The following is a 20,672-nucleotide window of genomic DNA, read 5'->3' as shown; positions in this document are numbered from 1 at the left end:
GATTCCTCTCCTCCTCCACTTACGAGGATAGTGTGCAATAAAGCAAAGAAATCAGGGCGAGTTTCTAATTATTAGATAATTATCCGCCTGGCTTCACGCTGAGAGTGCTTTGTTATTAGAAAGATGAGGACGATCTCGTCAACAAAAGCCTAAAGAACACAACACTGCCACGTGCTGGACACTGAGAGGAATTACAAAAGGGTTTGGGGTTCAAAACTGAAACTGTGGAAATAAAGTTAGGAAAGGATTCTTTTCCAAATAGGCTGAAAAGAATCACAGCATCTACAAGACCTCCTCTGCATGAAATCTGGTAAATATTAATTTGCCAGAAAGTGTATACTGTATATTTTCAGATTATTTGTCATTTCCCAGGCTCTCAGCCAGTTCTCTCCACTGCCGGCCAAGACATTGCTATATAAGGAAGTCAAACTCTCTCTCTTCCATCTTTTTTTTTTTTTTATGGCAGCCTTGTTACCAAGCCGTGATACACGATGTATACAATGACATCCACATGTCTTGATAATCACTGCAAGATTAATACCACACACACACACACACACGGAGAAAACCACACACCACGGTTTTGACAAGAGAAGAAAAAACATTCACTCTTTTTCTGGAATATCTTTATCACGTTTCAGTTAAGAATGCCTTTTAGATTACAAAGTTTAAACCGCCGTTTCCCCCGAGTCTTGATAGGAAATGTATTCATATTCTAAAATATATATATGTACACAAAGAAAATAATGCTCCACTGGAAAATACAGGCACCTTTTTTTTTTTACATTTCAATATTTTCATCTTCACACCTTTTTATAACCGTATCACACAGCAGAGGAGAGAAAACCTTTATGTCACAGCAGCCAGGTGATGAAGTGACTGATCAGTCAGCAGGGTGTGATGTCATCCATCAACATTAATATTATTCACCACTAACGTCAATGTGGGCCTGAGCCTCCTAGACCACATGGATTCACTGATATATGTCGCACAGAATTAGGATTCAGAGACAAAGATGGGAACAGTTGTGCTGGCAACAAACTAAAATCCAGGTAACACATCTACTCATCATCATAATATGATATATCTACATATTATGTGGACATGAGTTGGTACAGAGAAATATCAACAGAGTAAAGTCATGCCTTTAACCAGGGGATCATAAAAACACGCCCATCATACTGTTTCAATCAATCTTGTGCCAAGGTCTTCCTTAAAAAGCTATCAACAGCGACTGAAACATGATCAAAAACATGATTTAGTATTGTAAATCTGGGTGACAGCAGCAGAAGACACTGAATACTACATAGATAATATATATCTTTGTGCGTGTTAATGCAGACAAGTCAAATTTTCCCCAAAAAAGAACAACTTGATGGCTTTTAATCTTTACTTTAACACTAAATCAGTCTCTTAAAGATTCTTTTTTTTTTATCAAAACTATAGCAATGACTGTTGTCTGCGGGAAAAAAAAACAACTAGAGCAGAGATTATTGCGAGTCTGACAAGTTGGTCCTTCCTCTTCCTGGTCAACAACTGCGACTGTGATGGCTTGTACTGTGTTTGTATATATATATATATATATAAGATCCAGTGTGTAAGAAATAGTGACATCTAGTGGCGAGACTGCAGATTGTCCTCCAAACTCAGCCCTCCCTTTACCAAGTGCATCAGAAAAATACTATAATCATTATTTTTTGTTAAAATGTTTCACTTCAAAATTTCAAAAACCAGCTGTACTTGGGTCGGTCCATTCAGGCTGCCGTATAAAAACGTGGGAAGCAAGAAAATGCCGGCCTCTGTAGAGCAAGGCGCTCGTCTACGGTACGTATAAAAGATTTATTCTAAAGCTATGATAACCAATCAATTTTTTTTTGAAAGTGATTATACATTATTCAAACATACTTGAGGGAAATGTATGCCAATAAAACCTTCTCAATGTTACACACTGGACCTTTAACCCAATTATTACCTCCTTGACGGAGTTTTGCTTTCTTACCCTGATACCAACTAGTTCCTGATGCGATCACTGTTTCTTTTCTGGTTGATGACAAAAAAACAAAACTTAAATACTCAACGTGATTTCCCAAGAGTTCAAGCAAACACAGCAGAAACAACAAAACAAAAACAAGAATCAGAAATCAAAAATTCAAACCATTTTACATTCATTTTACACTGAAACAAGATCATTGCTCTCTTCTTATATCCTCGTCCCACCCTCTCTTCTCAGTCTGTGTTCTCAGGGCCATACATAGGGTAAGAGCTTGGCCTCCACATATTGCCACTCTGTAAATAATGTTCAAGTGCCCTTCAAAACCCTCATTGTAGTGGGATACCCAAAATGGAAAAGACGAGCTGGTGTTCAGCAAACACTTAAGAAGAAGAAGGTAACACGGCCTCCACTCTGCACTTCTGCATCCTCACACCTGACTGACCTTAACATGGATGGGCACTTAGCCGTTGGCCCCAGGACCTGTGCATCGAACATTCTGACACCTGAGAGAGCGGCCTACGCCGGCTGAGAGGGCGGCGTGCGGCCCTCCCAGTACTTGTGATACGCCGACTGGAACATCTCATTACAGGGCAGCTGTGCGTTCAGACGGGAGCAGATGAGGAAGGAGCCGCCCATCTTGCGGTGCAGCGAGTACGTTTCCTCTGGAGGCGGAGTGAGACGGTGTTTGAGCATCACGGGGATCAGGTTGTGGATCCTCTTTGTGGTCGACTGAGAACCGAAGCTGAACGGCTCCGTGGAAGCGAAGGCTTCGCCGAGGATCATGACTGCGTCCACGTGGGCGTTGATCATTGCCTGGACGTGGAGTAAAAAAAAACAAAAAACACTGGTTTAATGTGTGGTATGTACAATAATTTAACAAAACTACAGGAAGTAATCCATTCCATATCAAGCACTTTCTTTCATACATGAATGTAAAATTCACACAGCAGTTGTTTCTGATGCAGTGAGACTAAAAAGGATTATTACCTTGGACTCGTAGCCAGTTAGGAATTTCATCTCTATAGATTTCTTCAGGACTCCCTCGCTGTCGCCTTCAGCAGCTGAACGGATTACCTGAAATTGGTAAAGTGGCTAAATTAATCTCTGTCTCTTCTTTCATTTGTTCAGACACACATTTCAATTGCTTTCAGTCCAGCATTTACTTCCACTTTTATTTGACAGGACTTTTCCGAGACAAATCAAAATGAAAACATTAAAGATGTACTTGAGAGGTGACATCCAGTCAGACAAAAAAGTGTGAAAAAGAATGATTATAATCATGAGGAGTACAAAAGAAGTATTCTTACCTCTATGTAGACATCTGTGAAGCTCTGATCAAATCCTCGTGTGGCTCCAAAGTCCAACAGCGCCACCTAGAGAGACAAATGGCACACTGTAGATTGCAGACTAAAGTCAGTCACAGTTGAAGTGTTCAGACTGAGGGGACACACTCACTCTGTGTGTCTGTGGATCGTAGAAGAAGTTGGACCAGTTTGGGTCGGTCTGCATGTATCTGAACTCAAACAGCTCTCTGAGGCACAACGTCAAGATGTTGTGACAGATCTGAAGAACAAACATTGACATTATTATTATTATTATTATAATAAAATTCCTTCTAAAAAAGAAAAATGGTGTTTTCTTTGTGCCCTGAACTCCTGCCGTACCTCGTTTTTCAGCTCCTGCGACAGGTTCTCAGCCTTGTCCAGGGGAAACCCCGGGACGAGCTCTGTGGTCAGGACGTGGCTGCTGCTCAGCTCGTCGATCACCTCTGGTACATAGAAGAACGGGTGGTCCTTCAGTAGCTCCCTGAGAACAGAAACGTACGCACATGAAGTAGCAAGAACATGTGGAGCATTTAAACTATGTATAAATGCCGAGCAGTTGCAGTAGTTGAGACCTTGAGCTACATAGATAAAAGTTTGATAAAGGCAAATACTAAGTATAGGTTTGTAGATATGAACACAGAAGTTATTTTTTTGATCTTGAACTTGGGTGAAGCCACTTAAAGATTACGACATTCCTATAGCCAGTGGTTGTTCTGCCCTGTGGTATTTTCATCACCTGCATGTTATACGTGCATGAATTGTGACATCACGGATGCGCCAGAAACAAAACAAGTCAGGGGCAAAAAAAAAAAATGTAGCATCCAAGTTCACCCAGTTCTTATGTTCCCACTGATGCCGATAAAAATCTGCAACCACTGCAGATTTGACCCAAAAGTGAATGCTGATTAAAACACATCCAGTGGAAAGAGTATATATGGTGTCATAATTTTTCCATGGAAAATGTAAAAGTAGAGAAAGCTGGCAAATACAGTGGGGGTACATCTGCATATACATTTATACAATCTAAAATAAGAGTGCAGTAAATCCTGGATTATCAAAAAGTATATTTATTGTAAAAAGAAAGAATGTCAAGACAAATGTCTGCTGTTTGCTCTGTGATACCTGAATTTCTTAGCACACTTTGCTTCTCTTATGTAGTCGCATTCCAGCGCCAGCTCTTTCCTCATAACGTCTATCAGATGCTCCGGAAACAAACCTTTAGAGACACAGTAGGAGAAAACAAAAAGAAATGTGGAAACTTGTAAGATAAGCAACAACAGGGGCTGGAAATCTGTAAAAGTTTATTTAAGAGCGTGTACCATCAGGCAGAGCATTGCTCATATTCAGCACCGTCATGAGGTTGTTGACATCACTGTTGATACTCTGAGCCACACCGGGGTACTGGTGACAGACAACGGAGTATTTTATCATTTTAATTTGATGATAAAAGCTTTAACAAAAGCTAACACTTTTTATACTGACTCTTATTTGTTTTTGCATCGACCTTAGGTCTTAATATCTTAATAAAGGTGCTGAAGGAAAACAAATTCCAAGTCTTCAGTGTCAGTGTTTATATGAATAACAAGCGAGAGCACTGTCCACACCCGTGTCCACTGCCTACCTGTATTTTCATGGCCACTTCCCTGCCGTCCTTCATCCTCGCCAAGTGAACCTGACCAATGGACGCTGCTGCGAAAGGACGCTCCTCAAAAAACCCCAGCTTGTCTCTCCAGTTAGGCCCAAAGTCATGGTTCAGTGCTTTCTGTAATCAGACACACACAAAAATCATATTCAACTTTGGTCCATATTTGGTGAAATGGTTTCACAGTGATTATAATGAAGTTATACAAGCAGATTGTTGTCATCATCAGCCAAAATTCTACCACAAAAACAAAACAAAGGCTTACCGTCATTTGTTTGATTGGCATGAAGTCAGCGCTCTGTCGTACGCGCTCAAAGATCTTGGCGAGCTGTGGGTTGATGAATGCGTCGTCTGAAACACAGAGACACAGAGTGTGTTTGTTTAAACTGAACAGAGTATCTTACAATATTGCCACACAACATATTGTGCATTAACACAGATACACTTACAGTAAATCTCCTCATTAACATAACTAAAATAGCATTGTCCAACTTAAATCTAAGATTAAACTTAAACATTTAGACATAAGCTGCATTTCTTTGGCAACCATATGGGTTGATTTTGGCTTGTGATGTGAGGTTTCCCAATTGCAATCTTCATTATTGGTTTTAAAGGTTTTAGACACAGGACGCTTGGCACTATTTTGGCCAGCGCTAAAGGTTACAATGGTTGGATTCACAATCATCCGGCCAAAGAAAACAAACAGACAAAGGACAATGACGGATAAATGTCAACAGTGCGACCAGCGCGGTGCGGTTTTATCCTCCAGATTGACAGGACTCCAGTCAGCCGGAGCTGGTCTTCTTCAGTCTTTGTAAGTTTAGAAGATGACGCTGACCTTTTGTACATAACCAGACCAGGGTCTGTAAATAACCACATACTCTGCATGTATACATACACACAGCTTCAGGCCTCTGGGCCAAAACAGGTTCACCAAACATCAGTTTTTGGCCCAGACGCTTCTCATGCTACTGTTTTTTTTATCGTTCGTATCTTATTTCAGTTATTTCTATGAATATTCTGTACAAAAACTTTTGACAATTCCAACAATCATTCCTTTTTTTATATATATATATTTAACGTCATACATCTGCTACACTGCTCGTCCTACCCTCACATACAAGCATGCCAAATTACAAAGTTCACCAGCCCAAGGTCAGGCAGAGAGGGGAAACAACAACAAACAAAATTCATGACGTGGTTACTGCTGTTACCTGACCTGACTGGACACGGTGAGCCTGTGCCAGGATGCTTAGCGCCACTATTCGCCCACTCTTATTATCTGTCCTGTCCATCAGGACAAACAGGCATTCAATTACATAAATGATGCAACAGTGCAGGCAGAAGAGCAAAAGCCCAACCGAACTATATCCAGCTTTTCACAGACTGGACTTGATTCAGTGTTTTCTGGGAGAGAAAATCTGCACTTGCATGGCAGACGCTCAACAACCGCAGCCAGGCATCGGTGCCAAGATGCAGTGCTGACGGCTGTGATCCACCAGGATGCCTTAAATATATTTAACTAGAAGAATAATAGGAACAGTTCAACTTCCTAAATACAGATGGGGATGTGAGGGATCCATATTTGGTGGAAACAACAACTGTGTGAGGTTTTGTTGGGGAGTTTCCTCTCCAGATAGTTTGCAATTCAACTTTTAGGTGTAACCTATCAAAGCAAGAGATTGCACAGCTGCACAAAACATGTAAAAGTGAACACCCTTTAAACATCACAAGAACATGAAACAGACTTTCCTAACTTCTGTCATTCATCATCAGTTTTTCTTACAATACCAACCCCTTTTTACTGCTTCTCTCACCTTGAATGCTGAGCATCTGTCCCAGTTTCAGCGCAGCTCCTCTGACTTTACACAGAGTCCTGACGATACGTTCGGCATTGGCCTCTGACAAAAAGGGGCTGGAGTCCAGAACTGCCTTATTTTCACCTGCAACAACACACGCCACAAAAAGGATTCAGCGACAAATGAAGATAAAAAAGATACAATGGCAGGTTTTACATCCATGTTTCAAGTTGGAAATCAGTGTCTCATCTTCTCTATAGGTGCTGGAGCTCCACTGTTTAACATCTTCTTAAACACTGTTTAAGGATGTTTTAATGGCAGAAACTGAATATAGTATTACCACGGGAGATATCATCAAAATGGTAACTACTGTATGCAGGGATGACAACTTAAAGATATGAATTGTGATTTTAATTTAACATTTACACTACTGGTCAAAGGTTTGGGGTCACCTATACAATTTATTTTGTGTTTTCCATCAAAAGTCACACTTTTATTCATCAAAAGAGTTGCAAAATGAATAGTAAATAATATTTACTATTCATTTTTTCTTTCTAATCTAGTCAATGTCTTGGCTAGAATATAGCCAAGACATTGACTAGATTAGAAAGAAAAAATTGTATTCAAAATTGTGCCCTTTCGTCAAAGAACCAGCGAAACTGTTTTCAGCTGTGCTAACATAATTGCACAAGGGTTTTCTAATCATCCAATAGCCTTCTAACGCGATTAGCAAACACAATGTACCATTAGAACACTGGAGAGATGGTTGCTGTAAATGGGCCTCTATACATCTATGTACATATTCCATTAAAAACCAGACGTTTGCAACTAGAATAGTCGTTCACCATATTAACAATGTATAGAGTGTATTTCTGACTCATTTCATGTTATATTCATTCATCAAAAATAAGGACATTTCTAAGTGTCCACAAACTTTTGAACAGTAGTGTATGTATTGCTTTTTTTTTTTTTTTTTAAATTGGCACAGAATATAAATTGCTGCCTTTGTGATTTCGCTTTGAAAACAATGATCAACTCCACTGTGCATAAGTGTCACTATGTCATCAGGTAGCCGCCCCTTGGGAGCTTTAACAGATTTTATTAACGCATTTAAAAGTGTTTACTGGCCATCCTTGGTAGATTAAAACACAGACACTCAGACAGAGATTAATACCAACAAACGGACATAAAATGCAACACATTTACACAGCTTAGCCATGTTTTAGGGCCAGCAGGATAACAATGCACAAGAGGAAGGAACGACATGAGCTGGTGGGAGGGAGATGGTGGAACTGCATTTTTTCTCTGCTCTGTTAGCATTCAAAAAGTCTGTAGCTTGTACACACATGTATTAAGGTTGGGCACTGATCTTACAGTCAGCCAAAGATAAACAGAGGGAGTTACAAAGCATGCATAGGACAGAAGGTCTTGATAATGACTCTATTAGAACATAACAGTGTTATCTGAAGTCCTATAACTCTCAGTATGAGACTAGTTAAACAACTACTGCAGAACACACTTACTCACAAAACAACATAATAATAATAATAAACTTTTTAAACAATTTTTTGAAATGTAAAACCCATCCATTGTATGAGCCAGTGTGTGATTTGTGTATTACCTGACCCACCACTATGTCTCATGGTCTTCTTAGCAACTTCAGCCAGAGCTCCAATACCCAAGCCGAGGGCGAGACCTGGCGGAAGCACACATTTAAAATGATTTGTCACACAAACGGAAGCCCTTCATCAATACAACACCCAAGAGAAAGTCATACAACCACAGGTTGAGCAGCTTTAAAATGTTGATACACTGATCAGTGAAAGGAACGAAACATGCTTTTATTGTCTCAACGTGTTCATTTTTAAATAACAACAATGAAAACAATTATTTCACCATCTCCATGTCTGCACATGTGTACGACTGTGTGTTGCCTCTGAATATTACCATCACAAATATGCAGCACAAAATCATAGGTGGCTACTGTCTGTGCTGTGATGATTCAACTCTGTGCAGACAAAACAGGAACAGCACCAGTCTTTCCATCTGACAGAGGACATAGAACTCAACTAATCACATAATAATTAAAGGCTTAAAAAAAACTTCTCTTGCCGTTTTGAGGACTATTTTGGGAGGAAAATAAGAAAAGACACAAGACTGCACATGTTGCAGATATGGATAGCACAGGATTATATCATTATTTAGTCAGCAGCAACCTATGAAGTGACAAATCTGAGGCACAAAGGTAGATATGTGTGATCAAGACGCAGAGTGCTTTGTGTTTCTTCATCGGTCAAAATATGTCAAATACAGACATTGTGAGTTCACGTTGCTTCTTTCTTCAGGGCCTAGATGCACTCTGCCACCATGCAGAAACAACAGGTTCAAATGGTTATTGATAGTGGCTGCTATTAGCCTGGAGATTGTAATCAATTGTTCTTGTATTTATTGTCTTGTTTGTCTGCTGGCTGCAAATCAAATTGCTCCCAAGGGATAATAAACGGTACTCTTAAACTTAACCTGTTCCTGATAAGGACCAGTTTTTGGTCTCCATGAGGACTACTGGTCCTGACAAGATCAATGTTGCCAGAAAAGGTCCTAAAGAGGTGGGAAAAAAAATGGTATACACACATACAGCATTTACGGGAGTGTCAACAAACTAGTTTATGCTGTGCCCTTCTTACAAGCTTTTCAATAGGATTCCTATTTCCTGTTCCCATTATATTTTATATTTTAATACTAAAAGACATTGTCCAGCCTTTGTTTGCTATAAACCACAGCATAATTTATGACAGAAGTGACAAGTCTACCAACAACAAGATGTCAACAAGGATGTCATACATGCTAGAAAACGACCTCGACAGATTTACGAGAACAGAAAATCACTTCCCTGCTGTTGTTTCTGATCAAAATAACCAAATCCTTCATGTGAACAAAATCATATCTCTCTCAGATATGAAAAGTAAAAAAAACATAACCAGGTCATGGTGTCTTTCCAGCTTTGTCAATAAATAATACAAGACAGTGAAGGACAGAGGGAGACAACATTCCACCCCCCCTTCTCTTTTCAACACCTTCTTCAAGTTACCACTGTCAACATGCTGAATCAACTCTGCTCTGCCTTTTGCACGTACTAATGCTGCTCTAACAGCTGATGAGCTGAGGATCGACTTAACTACACTTCTGCAGAGGAGCTGATGATTCATCTAAGACTCTGTTCTGGGTTCACTTTTGTACACAGATTATATTCTCACTCTTTACTTCTATGGTGTCTGTCCGGTTTTTTTACTCCATGGTAACTGAGCCATCATCCATCTGGTATGAAGCTACAAGCTGCTGATGTAAAAGCTCAGCTCCGTCTTAAATTACAGCAGATGCTTGTTCGGAGCTTTTCACCATGTTTATGAGAACATTGTGAGCTCTGGATGAGTTAATTGATGGATCACAATTTGTGAGCTATTGATACAGTATATTTTTTTAATGAAACTCACTCTATTTAAACTCAACATAAGAACACAAAATTACACAAATTATTTAGTCTTGAAGAGCATGCATCATGGCTCGCCTAAAACCTACTGGCTTAAATCTTTGATTTTGATTTGACTGCTATATAAATGTATAAGCGTATTTAAAAAAGTAGTGTATCATATTGGCACAAACCTGTATGTTCGAATACAGGAAGTATGTCACAACTGAGCGGCTGCAGGACCAAGGAATTTTGAGCAACATGAAACAAATCTGCACAAACAAAAATAAAGCCATGTCTGGAAAACCTCTCTCACTCTACCAGCCTGCACAAAAAAAAAACACTGTTTGATCTTGACATCACTTCCCTGTTTCCCTGCAGCTCCAGGGTGTGACACTTGACAATCATTTCCCCTCTGACTATTTGCTTTCCTTTCATTCGGATTTTAATGTGTGTGTATATGTGTGTAATCAGTGATGTTATCTCGATATGAATTGCTGTATAGCCTTTTAAAAAGTCACTGGAATGACCTCAGATTAAAAGAGGGTATGTGGCTGCACTCAGGCTACAGATTACAAGGATAAGAAGTTTCCCGAGAGGGCAGACACCATCGTTGTCTATATTATTTTCAAAGTGAAATTACAGGTAGGTTTTGCATCGTTGGTAAATTAAGCTTTTTTTAGTTTTTATTGACTTCACAGGCAAACGGGAAAAAAAACAAATTTGCATGGTGTACTTGCAGCTCTGCACGCAGACAAGCAGCGAGTGAATCAGCCACAGTGACTAAGAGCTGCATTACTCTACCTCCAAAGTTGGCCAGTCTGCTGATCCGTGTCACAGGCACTTTCCTCTCTCTGGCTCTCTCGCTTAACTAAAGAACAAAGACAGAACAGTAAAGACGCTTTTCCATTCAACGGTGAAAAAGAATATGGAATCACGTGACTATGTGCCTTTTTGTTTAGGAAGGGGAAGCAAGGAATAACTAATACCATCTGTTTGTGTGGTTTAATCTCAGCCCCCTTCCTCTGTCTCGCTTTCTCAATGTCCTCTGCTGTCAGACCTCCAACTGTGGACTGGTCCTGATGGTAGCTCCTGATCTGCTTTACCAGATGCTGAGAGCATAGCTGCCTCCCAACGTGTCTGTTCAGACTGTAGAGATGGTGTCCAGTATATTGTCTGCCACGCATAAAACAGAAGATATCACGTTTATGCTCCAAAAACGCACATGATAAATTATGAGTGCGTAAGAGACAGTTTATACCTGGCATCATGGTGGTAAGATCTGGAGTCTCCACTGAACTGCTTGCTTGGATCCTTGTATCCCTCAAACAGAGACTGTTTCACGTTGGCATGGCTTGCGCCAGCTGCTGCTACACTCTCATAGGCTGCTGTGTCGGCGCTACTTCCTGAGTGATCCGCAGTAAAGTCTGCGCTTTCCTCCTTAAACTCTGAGAACGCACTTTCATCCTCAGGAAAGTCAAATTCATGCTCTGAGGAAGTCGTTTGCTGCTGGCCAGACAGTTCCTGTTAAGACAGATACACATATACAATATGGTTCACTTCAACAATCAATGGAAGTTACAGTTCTCTGTGAGACAGTGGCATACCTGCATCTTCATCATGGCCACAGAAAAGCCTTGTTCAGCTGCTGACTGGACGCCCTGGACAGCAGCACCAACTCCTCCAACTGCTAATTTACAAATACAACAAAAGAGTTTCAGCTTTTCTAGCACTAAAGTCAACTGAGAACTTTATCATTATTATTATTAGTAAAATGTTGTGTTATGGTACTTTTCCACTATATAGTTCTAGCATGACTTGGCTCTTGGTGTTTTTTAAGTACTGCGTCATTACCTTGTTTATGAAGCCCTGAAGTTTCGAAACAAACAGTTCAGCCATTGCTGAGAACGCTGTGTTTTATTGCAATCTCGGGCTCAGCGAGATCTCTGAAAATCCCGTTATGTTTACGTAAACAGCGGTTCTACGGAACAGCTGATTGTCCTGCTCCGGGCACTAGTCAGGGCACATCCGGTTGCTTACATTGAACCGCAGAAGAAGAATAACGTCCGTTGTGGTGTTTCACAAAAGAAAGTGTCTTCTGACTCTGGGTCTGACTCCGGGTCAAAGTCATAAAAGGGACTGCGGCGGGGAGTTGTGAAGAAGCTATTCTTAAACATTGTTAAAACAATGTTTTGATAATGAGTAGCAGTGCATCCACCGTTCCAGAGGGGGGAGCTGTGCTTCTGAGAGCGGGTGTGCTGATATGTACTGGCCAATCACAACACAGTCTGTCTTCTGGGTGCGAGAGTTTATCTGAAAGATCGCGCCTGGCGAACAGCGTCGGAAAAGAGGATTTCTATCGGCTAGTTTACAGCATTAGGAGGTTTTTGACCATAAAACAAGTTAATATATGTAAGTAGACCTCCATAACTAACATATATGTGCAACAGGACCACTCCAAGAGACCTATAAAACTGAACTGCCAACCTGTAGATCAGTTAAAAAGACTTAAATATCATGAAAACATGCATTAGTCTCCAACATTTAGCAAGGAAATGTCTAAAATCTCAATCTCCCTGCTGAAAGCCAGCGATTGTGAGCCGAATCACAACCCCTTCTGCCCTAATTTAGTTCAGTGACTGTATCAGACCGAGTCTGTGCTCTGGTCATCCACAAAGTACTGAACTAATCTTTTTAATTAACTTATTCTAATGATTCAGTAAACTGCAAACAACCGCTTTGCTTGGCACTAGTTTGTATGTTCCGTGCAGGTTTGTGCAGCCATGCTAGGATGACCCCGCCCACATTGAGGAGGTACTATAGATCTGTATAATGGAAAAGCTTCATTAGTGCTTGTTTGTTTTTTACCTGTGCCACTGCGCAAGGTACTGGCCTGAGTCTCAACAACTGCCTGGCTTAATTTAGCCAAGCCCCGCATTAGTAACATCATATCACCAGCCATGACGACCTGTGGACAGACACAGAAACAGGAAATAAAGACAAAATGTGGGTTAAACATTAAATCTGATAGCATGAAGCAGTGCATGATGGTCACAGACAAAACAGGGACAATAGATAATATTAGAATTAGTTTGACATCAACCAGTCAGGAAAGAGGAGATGAACAGAGTGATAAAGACACGCAGATGATGGACCATAAAGATAAATAAAACCTGTCGTCAACACACGCTCTGCTGCTATAAAAGAAACATGCACACTCACAAACAATCGCAGCTGTCATATCTTGGAATAACTACAATGCTTAGTCTGAAAATACTTTTGACCTAGGTTTTCCATTTTGTTTCATGCACATGCACACAAGAAAGAATGAGGAAATGCTGTGCATACATGCACGGTGTGAAAAGTACAGTGTGTTTATGTGGCGCAAGACTGGGGAAGAAAATGTCAGTGGAATCTAAGGGGGAGGAGAGAAGAAGAGACGGTTCCTGATATTTCTGGGCACGTGTTTGGCTCAAGTACAGAGTTAGCTGCTCACTGCAACTGATAGCGTTTTCTATCAGACTGTTTTCTATTAACATGGCTGAACTAAAATAACTCCCGATCTCTTTTCAGTAATTCCGCTGGGTCATCCTATACATATACATTATATTTGCACATTCATGTTTTGAACTCCTCCCCCTTAGCCAAATATCAAAGACCGTGCTGCATTTCTCACCGTTTCTGTACCGTGTTGTGGATCACAACATGCTTGAACAGAGCTAATCTGGGATTTGTGCCAGTGGAAAAAAAAGCATTGCTGAAAGAGTTGAAGCAATATGTGCACAGTGCACACATGCACAAAGTCAGTAAGTGGGTCACCTGTCTCCTGCTTTTTGACTCAAAAGACCAACCGTCCATTGTAATCTATTGGGTAACTTCCCATTTGTCAAAGCGGATGTGAAGCTTGTCTTAGTGCCAATCAACCTCGCTCCTCCTTTGTATCATTTATAATAGCTCCACCATTAGAAACAAAAGCGATGCAGTTTAACAGGTCAAATTTGATGCCCAGTAGGTCAGAGGTCACTTCAAGGACACCAACTGTAACTGCGCATGCACACACACACGTGCACACACACAAACACACACACACCTAAGCCTCAGCTGTCGTCTTGGCTCGGTGACAGTCTCTCTACACAAGCTGTTGACTCACTGCTTTGAAAATAGCATGAGAGTGAGTATGAGTTTATACCTGAATGTTGTTTGACCCGCCTCATGGACACTTACAGTCTCTCACTGGCTGCCCTTGACTAGTGATCAGACAGCAGAAATGGAAAATGTTTCATCGTCTTGCCAGGCAGTGGACTCACCACTACTCACAGGGAAACGTGACTAAATCCATGTTCCCTTCAAGACTAGTTTGTGCTGTGAACCGGTACTTGTATATATTACAATGAGGAAGTAAGGTAGAACTTCAGTATGACTAAATCTATTAATTTAATTCGTATGCTCTCTCTCTATTATATTTTTTGTTCACATTCATTCATGTTCAAACAATTAATGAAGTAAAGCTGAATAAATAGCCAGTTATTACAGAAATGGTGTGAGTCATTTGTAGTAGTTGTAAACAAACAAAAAACACAGCAATATCTGCATTATATGTAAGTTATCGGTGGCTCTAATCTCTAAATATGCTTTGGCTTTTGGCCAAACATCTAAGTCTTAAAAGTGAAGGAAACACTGATAATCTCAAACATAGTGTGTCCTTGGGATTCCTGTGTTGTGCTCCAGTGTCTTGGTAATTATTGGCCATCCTTATACACCCACACTACCATATATATATATATATATATATATATATATATATATATATATATATATAAATAATCTTATCTTATCTGTAATGACAGAGATAATAAGCTTAAGGACATGTTGAGGTTTTACACTTCATTGTACAGCATTTTATGCAGTTTGTGGACAAAACTATGTATTATTATTATTATTATGATTATTACTATTATTGTGAAAATAAGTTAACAATGGATTAATCTACTATGGTCATAATCATTTGTTGTAGCACTTATATATGCATACAATTGTTTTATGTTTATGTGAAAAGAAAATATTAAGTGAATGTGCCAGTTAAAAATTAAGACACGTGTTTCACACTCACTCTCAAATATATTATAGTGAAGATATTAGTAGACTTTTTTTTAATGTACAAATTTATAGATTGTACTTAAAGAAATATTAATTGAAAATGCACCAAATGATCATTCTGTTTGGACGTTGGACAGATAGATATCCGAATGTGGTTCATGTTTGTTGACACAACGTTTCCTGTATGACTAGAACGATTACATAATGTGGTGTGTGAGTGTTTACACAGGACACTAGCCCGTGTGTAGATTAACTCGTTTAATACGGATGAATAACACTGTGTGTATTCACTAACAATTTAAAATATAAACAGAGGCTCGTTCCAAAAGTGAACTCCTCGACGTCGCGTGAAGCCACGAGACTCAGCGAAAACTAACTCATACACATTAACACGCTGGAATTAAATAACGAATGTAAATAAATATACAGTTAGTTTCCTGGCAAGCGTTTACATAAAGAAGTCACAGGTAGAGCAGGGGCAGCATTAGCAGTTGTGAGCAGACGTAAACAGAGCAGCCATAGGCGTCACACGCGTCACTATAAACAACGGTAAACGGGATTATTAGCGGACCAGGCGAAATAAACAACACTCTGTGCATGGTGCGTTAGCTAAAGCCTGATAGCATTATCATATACTCACCAGCGACTGTGGAGCGGCGACTGTACTGTTGCTGCTGCTGCTGCTGCTGCTGCTCGTGTGTCCAGCGCTGTGGGCACAGACGAGGTCAGTCAAAACTTTATTGAGGCTACTGAGCAGCAACTTTCACTGGGCCTCGTCCTTTCACCACCACAGGACTCCACTGTGTTTGTGTGTCAGCAGCAGGGGTTAAGTGACTGTTTAGTGTCGCTCTCCTGCTGCTGCTGCTGCTGCTGCTGTTGTTGTTATTATTTCACCACAGCACACAGCGTTTAATCCAGTTTATCTACCGCCCTCTCTAGACAGCGAGGTCAAACATTATTTACCAACTTCACTGCAGAGCACAGTGTTGTGACGCAGCAGCTCACTCCAAGCTGCTCCTCCTCTTCTACTTTGGGGGTAAACGACAGCGTGCGGCCACGTGGATGCATTACTGCCATCTTGTGGTGATGGTTAGTTATTACAACGTCCACAATAGTAACGACCTTCTTCTTTTTATTTGGGGTTGAATGGCAGATATGCCTGTATGTAGTTGCAGTACTGCCACCATCTGGCGGCGCTTGGTTAGTGCACAATGCAGTGAAAAAAAACGTTCAGACCAGAGCTTGATATTGTGTTTTTGTTTATAACAAATAACACTTTTAAAACGAAAAGCTGGCAAAGAAAATATGGTAGTAAATGACACACTGAGGCATAGACTTCACGCAAGGTAACAATAACAATAACAGGTTCCTCCATGGTGGAACGGGCCTCTTCTGCCATCTGCTGTCTGTGGATATACATTACATAACCAGTGTTAGTACTCATCTACTGTACTACCACCACAACAATATATATATATATATATATATATATATATATATATATATCTCTATGTATATAGATATATATATGTATAAAGATAAACACACACACACACACATATATATATATATATATATATATATATATAATTATTATATTTTGTATTTTTTTTTTGTATTTATTTATTTAGTTTTAATGCATATAGGCTACAATATAATATTATAACATACATTCACTGGGGAACACTGAACAGTAAAACTGGTCAAAAATAGATGTGATTTTAAAGGGGAAGTCCCCCAACTTAAATTCCCCAAAATAGCTTCAAATTCCGTTTCCCAAACTATTCTTTCCTAAACAGACACTTTCTGTTTATGCTAATAAAATGAGCAACACTTGCATTCTGAACATAAAATGGTAAGACACTATTACACAATTCTACTTCTACTTTTAATGTGTTAGTATATATTAATGATAAAGTGACTGCTAAATGGGAACTGTCACAGATTCTGATTCCATCAATCTGATCACCTTACGAATTATAACAACTCTAAATACTCTGAGATTCGAATGCTCTTTATAAAAATAAAAATCACACCTTTTTTTCCCCCCTGTTTTCATTGTTCATAATCCCCTGAATCAAAACCCTCTCTTTCCGACCAGCTCAGGATGCTGCTGCTGCTGTGGACGTGTGTGATTTGAATGGCAAATGAAACGCATGCAAACACAGCAATTAACGTGGCCATGAAGGCAGCAGCAGCAGCAGCAGCAGCATGGGGTCGACCGGGGCATTCTCACATAGGTAATGGCAAATAATGAGGAATACACCATGATTTTTTAACAGAGTTAACAGAGGAATGTTTTCAACATAAATCACCATAACAGTGCAACATATAAATACTTAGATACGGTGTTGGAAGTCAGTAATATCAGTGGTGTAGGTGTGAATGTGAAATGTAGTGTGGGAGTATTGTAAATGCATCAGGATGAGAATAAAGACACTCGGATAAACACAGACTACAGCAGCAGTGAGAGACTGAGTGAGAGTGAATTCACACCTGATTTGAAGACAGGGATTCATCGAGTGCAGGAGACCTCATCAGCAGCAAGCAATAACCTCCTGACACAACACAAGACCTTTGCTCCACACTCCATCCATCCACTGTGTTATAGTTTCCTATTTTCAGAGCCAGAGCTGTGCAGGAACCCTGATTATATATCCAAACATATTGGATTGGAGTGGAATCCACTGCATTTTTGACATTCGAAGAACAAGCGAGAATTTGCAGTTTCCATATCTAAATCTACATCCACATCTAAATAACCTGCAGAATTATTCTCAGTGATGAAGTGTTAAAACGTACACTTTATCACCTTATCCTGGGTGTCTTCACACCTGAAGCTCAATATCTTCACACTTGAAAATGCAATGACCTGGAGGAATGGCAACCTCGTTTCTTGGCGAGAACAGGCTGTGTCATTACAGGTGAGGTAGAGAAACATTGCCGTTACAGAACTTTGTGTTAAGCTGCCTTTTTGTAACTCCATCTATGTATAGTTATGTTTGTCATCATATGATCCAGCCTGTTTATGAAACATGCACATCAAGGACAGCCAGTTTCTGTTTCTTGTCAATTCAGGACGCTTTATTGACTTTCTGGTGAACAGTGTTGCAAAAAAAAAAAGCAAATTTCTTTGACACACTCTAACCTTTGGATGTGTCTCCATAAAGGACTGCATGCCTCTACAGTACTTTTGGGCTGGAAATGTTTTTACACACATGTGAGACGCTCCCATCATCAGCCTGGAAATAGAAATACATACAGTACATCGGGGAGGAAAGTGGTGTCTCCTTCTGCATGTTCAAATCCTGCTGATAACTTTTCATGTGCTTGTTGGTCGGAAGTGTAAGAACCCAACCGAGCATATACCAGAAGCAAACTCATTCTACCACGCTTTACAGCAAACAAAAGGCATGTCCACGTGGCACTGTGAAATGTTGATTTCAGGGGTTTGGAATACAAAGTTTCACGAAATATGACATTGTGCATTTTCCCATTTAAGACTATAAAATGATTTATCAGGGCTGTAACGACTCTGCGACAAAGACCAAAACCATCATATGAACGTCAGCAGCGATGCATCGCGATACTGAAAAACACCCTCCACCACTGCTGTAGCTGCAGCCTGTGGCGATACAACAATTTAACTAACATAATAACACACTTAAAGTTATAATTCTGTCCCAAATTTGGGAAAAGTTGGATATTTCATAACTCTTACAATAAAATAAAGTTGTAATAAACTTAAACTAAACTGTGGAGTTGGAGAATCGTTACAACCCTAACAGACTAGAGTGCACACAGTGGTTGCTCATAAAGGAATGGTTAGAGGTTTAGAAATGTGTTGATTTAGAAACTTGACAGCACTAGTTTGCTTTGCTTTAAACCAAGAAGGGAAAAACAGCGAGTCTGCGACTGTTAGAGATGCAGGTGAGCATCAAATCAATCTTTTTTTTCTCTCAATAAGTGCCAATAAGTGCATTTCCCAAAAACTATTCCTGCAAGAAGGCATCACACCGGCGAACAATTGTTCTCTGCGTCTACTGTCGCCGCAAAGGTCAACTCTTCAGTTCAGCCACCTGTAATATTCCTCATTTATCTTATTTACTTTCCAGACGGCTGTTTGCATCCCCTCCCATTGTAATGAATCATCACATCATCAATCTCCTCAACAGCCACAGCCAATGGTTTGAATGTAGGTTAACCACAGGGTCGGCCACCTGCCTCATAGTTTGACTTTGACTCGTGCTGTAAAACATGCTTTAAGACAAAAAACAAACAACAAAAAAACTAAATCATAACAGCCCAGGATTGAAAATGTCACAGTATCCCATTAACTAAAAACAACAAAACATAATAATATAATGTTATAAATAAAAACAGTATGAACGGAAGGAAAAAAGTCATAAAACATACAAGCCCAAACTTTATGAAAGAAGATAAACATGCACCCACGTAAGTCTACACTGACAGTTAAGACTATAAGAGAGAAGTCGGTCATTACAATAATGTCTATTAACATGTTTGAAGTCGTCTGACGTGGCTTTGTAAGGTCAAGGCACTGTATAGCTTAAATACGATTGTTCATGGCTGTAAGTGTTCCACAGAGTTTGACTTAAATGATGTTACATGTTAAAAACAACAACAACAACAACATCTAACATGGTAAATCTTACTGTACACTGTCAACAATCCCAACAACTCCTGTGTGTGTGTGTGTGTGTGTGTGTGTGTGTGTCCACATACATGTGACGATGTCACCATGTCGGTTGCAAATGTGAAACAACTTCCCGTACAAACTGTTTTATAACTTACAGATGCGCTCACAGGCTGCCACAGAGAAAAGATCAACACCCAACCTCTAAACTGTCTGTGGTTTAGACTGAAACTGATTAAAATGTTATTTTAAAAAATAATCTAAAAAAAAGTGTGTTTAAATCATGCTCTCATGAGTAAAAACACATGGGACATAAGTCTCTATTGAAATTGAGTGCAGATTATTTAAAACATGGGCCAAATGTTGAAGATGTGGTCCAGAGAAATGTGTCTAATAATGTTGAGTTTAGCTCCTATAAGGATAAAAAGGAAATGAACTCGGATATGTAAATGGCAGTTTGAGTGACATTCTAATTCAAAGGGGAGTTTTAGACTTAAAAACACTATGCATACAATTTCTATGCATCCAAAACATTACCTTACATTTGACAGTGTTACCATGTGAGGGCGCCACCGATTTCCCCACCATAATAGTTCTTTCAATATTTTCCATATCGTCAACCAATCCCATTAAGAAACTACTACTTCCATTGTCTGCATATCCAATAATTTAAGTTTAAAATGATCCCACATG

General features: G+C 39.8%; 1 protein-coding gene across 2 annotated transcripts; it reads right to left on the bottom strand.

Annotated features, from left to right (window-relative positions):
- Positions 1–654: 654 nt before the first annotated feature.
- On the bottom strand, positions 655–16,260 carry coq8aa (coenzyme Q8A-a). Of its 2 annotated transcripts, none has more exons than XM_083899104.1 (17): positions 15,963–16,260; positions 13,094–13,193; positions 11,833–11,915; positions 11,487–11,749; positions 11,215–11,401; positions 11,030–11,096; positions 8,381–8,455; positions 6,778–6,903; positions 5,226–5,311; positions 4,940–5,080; positions 4,638–4,719; positions 4,441–4,534; positions 3,658–3,799; positions 3,449–3,556; positions 3,301–3,366; positions 2,981–3,067; positions 655–2,806 (listed from the first exon to the last, which is right to left on the bottom strand). In XM_083899104.1, the coding sequence occupies exons 2-17, from the start codon at positions 13,185–13,187 to the stop codon at positions 2,510–2,512; spliced, it is 1,998 nt and encodes a 665-aa protein (XP_083755230.1). In that variant the 5' UTR covers positions 13,188–13,193; positions 15,963–16,260; the 3' UTR covers positions 655–2,509. The 2 variants fall into 2 exon arrangements, with proteins under 2 accessions (XP_083755230.1, XP_083755231.1); XM_083899105.1 differs by having other exon boundaries at positions 8,390–8,455.
- Between the last annotated feature and the right edge of the window lie 4,412 nt (positions 16,261–20,672).

The sequence above is a fragment of the Microchirus variegatus genome, assembly GCF_963457635.1.
Source record: "Microchirus variegatus genome assembly, chromosome: 12".
In the NCBI taxonomy this organism is placed as follows: Eukaryota; Metazoa; Chordata; class Actinopteri; order Pleuronectiformes; family Soleidae; genus Microchirus; species Microchirus variegatus.
Note: the sequence above shows the minus strand (reverse complement) of the source record. Positions and strands in the feature narration are given on the sequence as shown.

Bases quoted from the DNA above. Each gene is read 5' to 3' on its own strand.
- coq8aa (XM_083899104.1), bottom strand. From the start codon at position 13,187: ATGGCTGGTGATATGATGTTACTAATGCGGGGCTTGGCTAAATTAAGC. The intron at 11,402-11,486 runs GTATAAACTGTC...TATGCGTGGCAG, and splicing joins TCTTACCACCATGATGCCAG to ACAATATACTGGACACCATC. The intron at 3,367-3,448 runs GTGAGTGTGTCC...TTGTCTCTCTAG, and splicing joins ACGATCCACAGACACACAGA to GTGGCGCTGTTGGACTTTGG.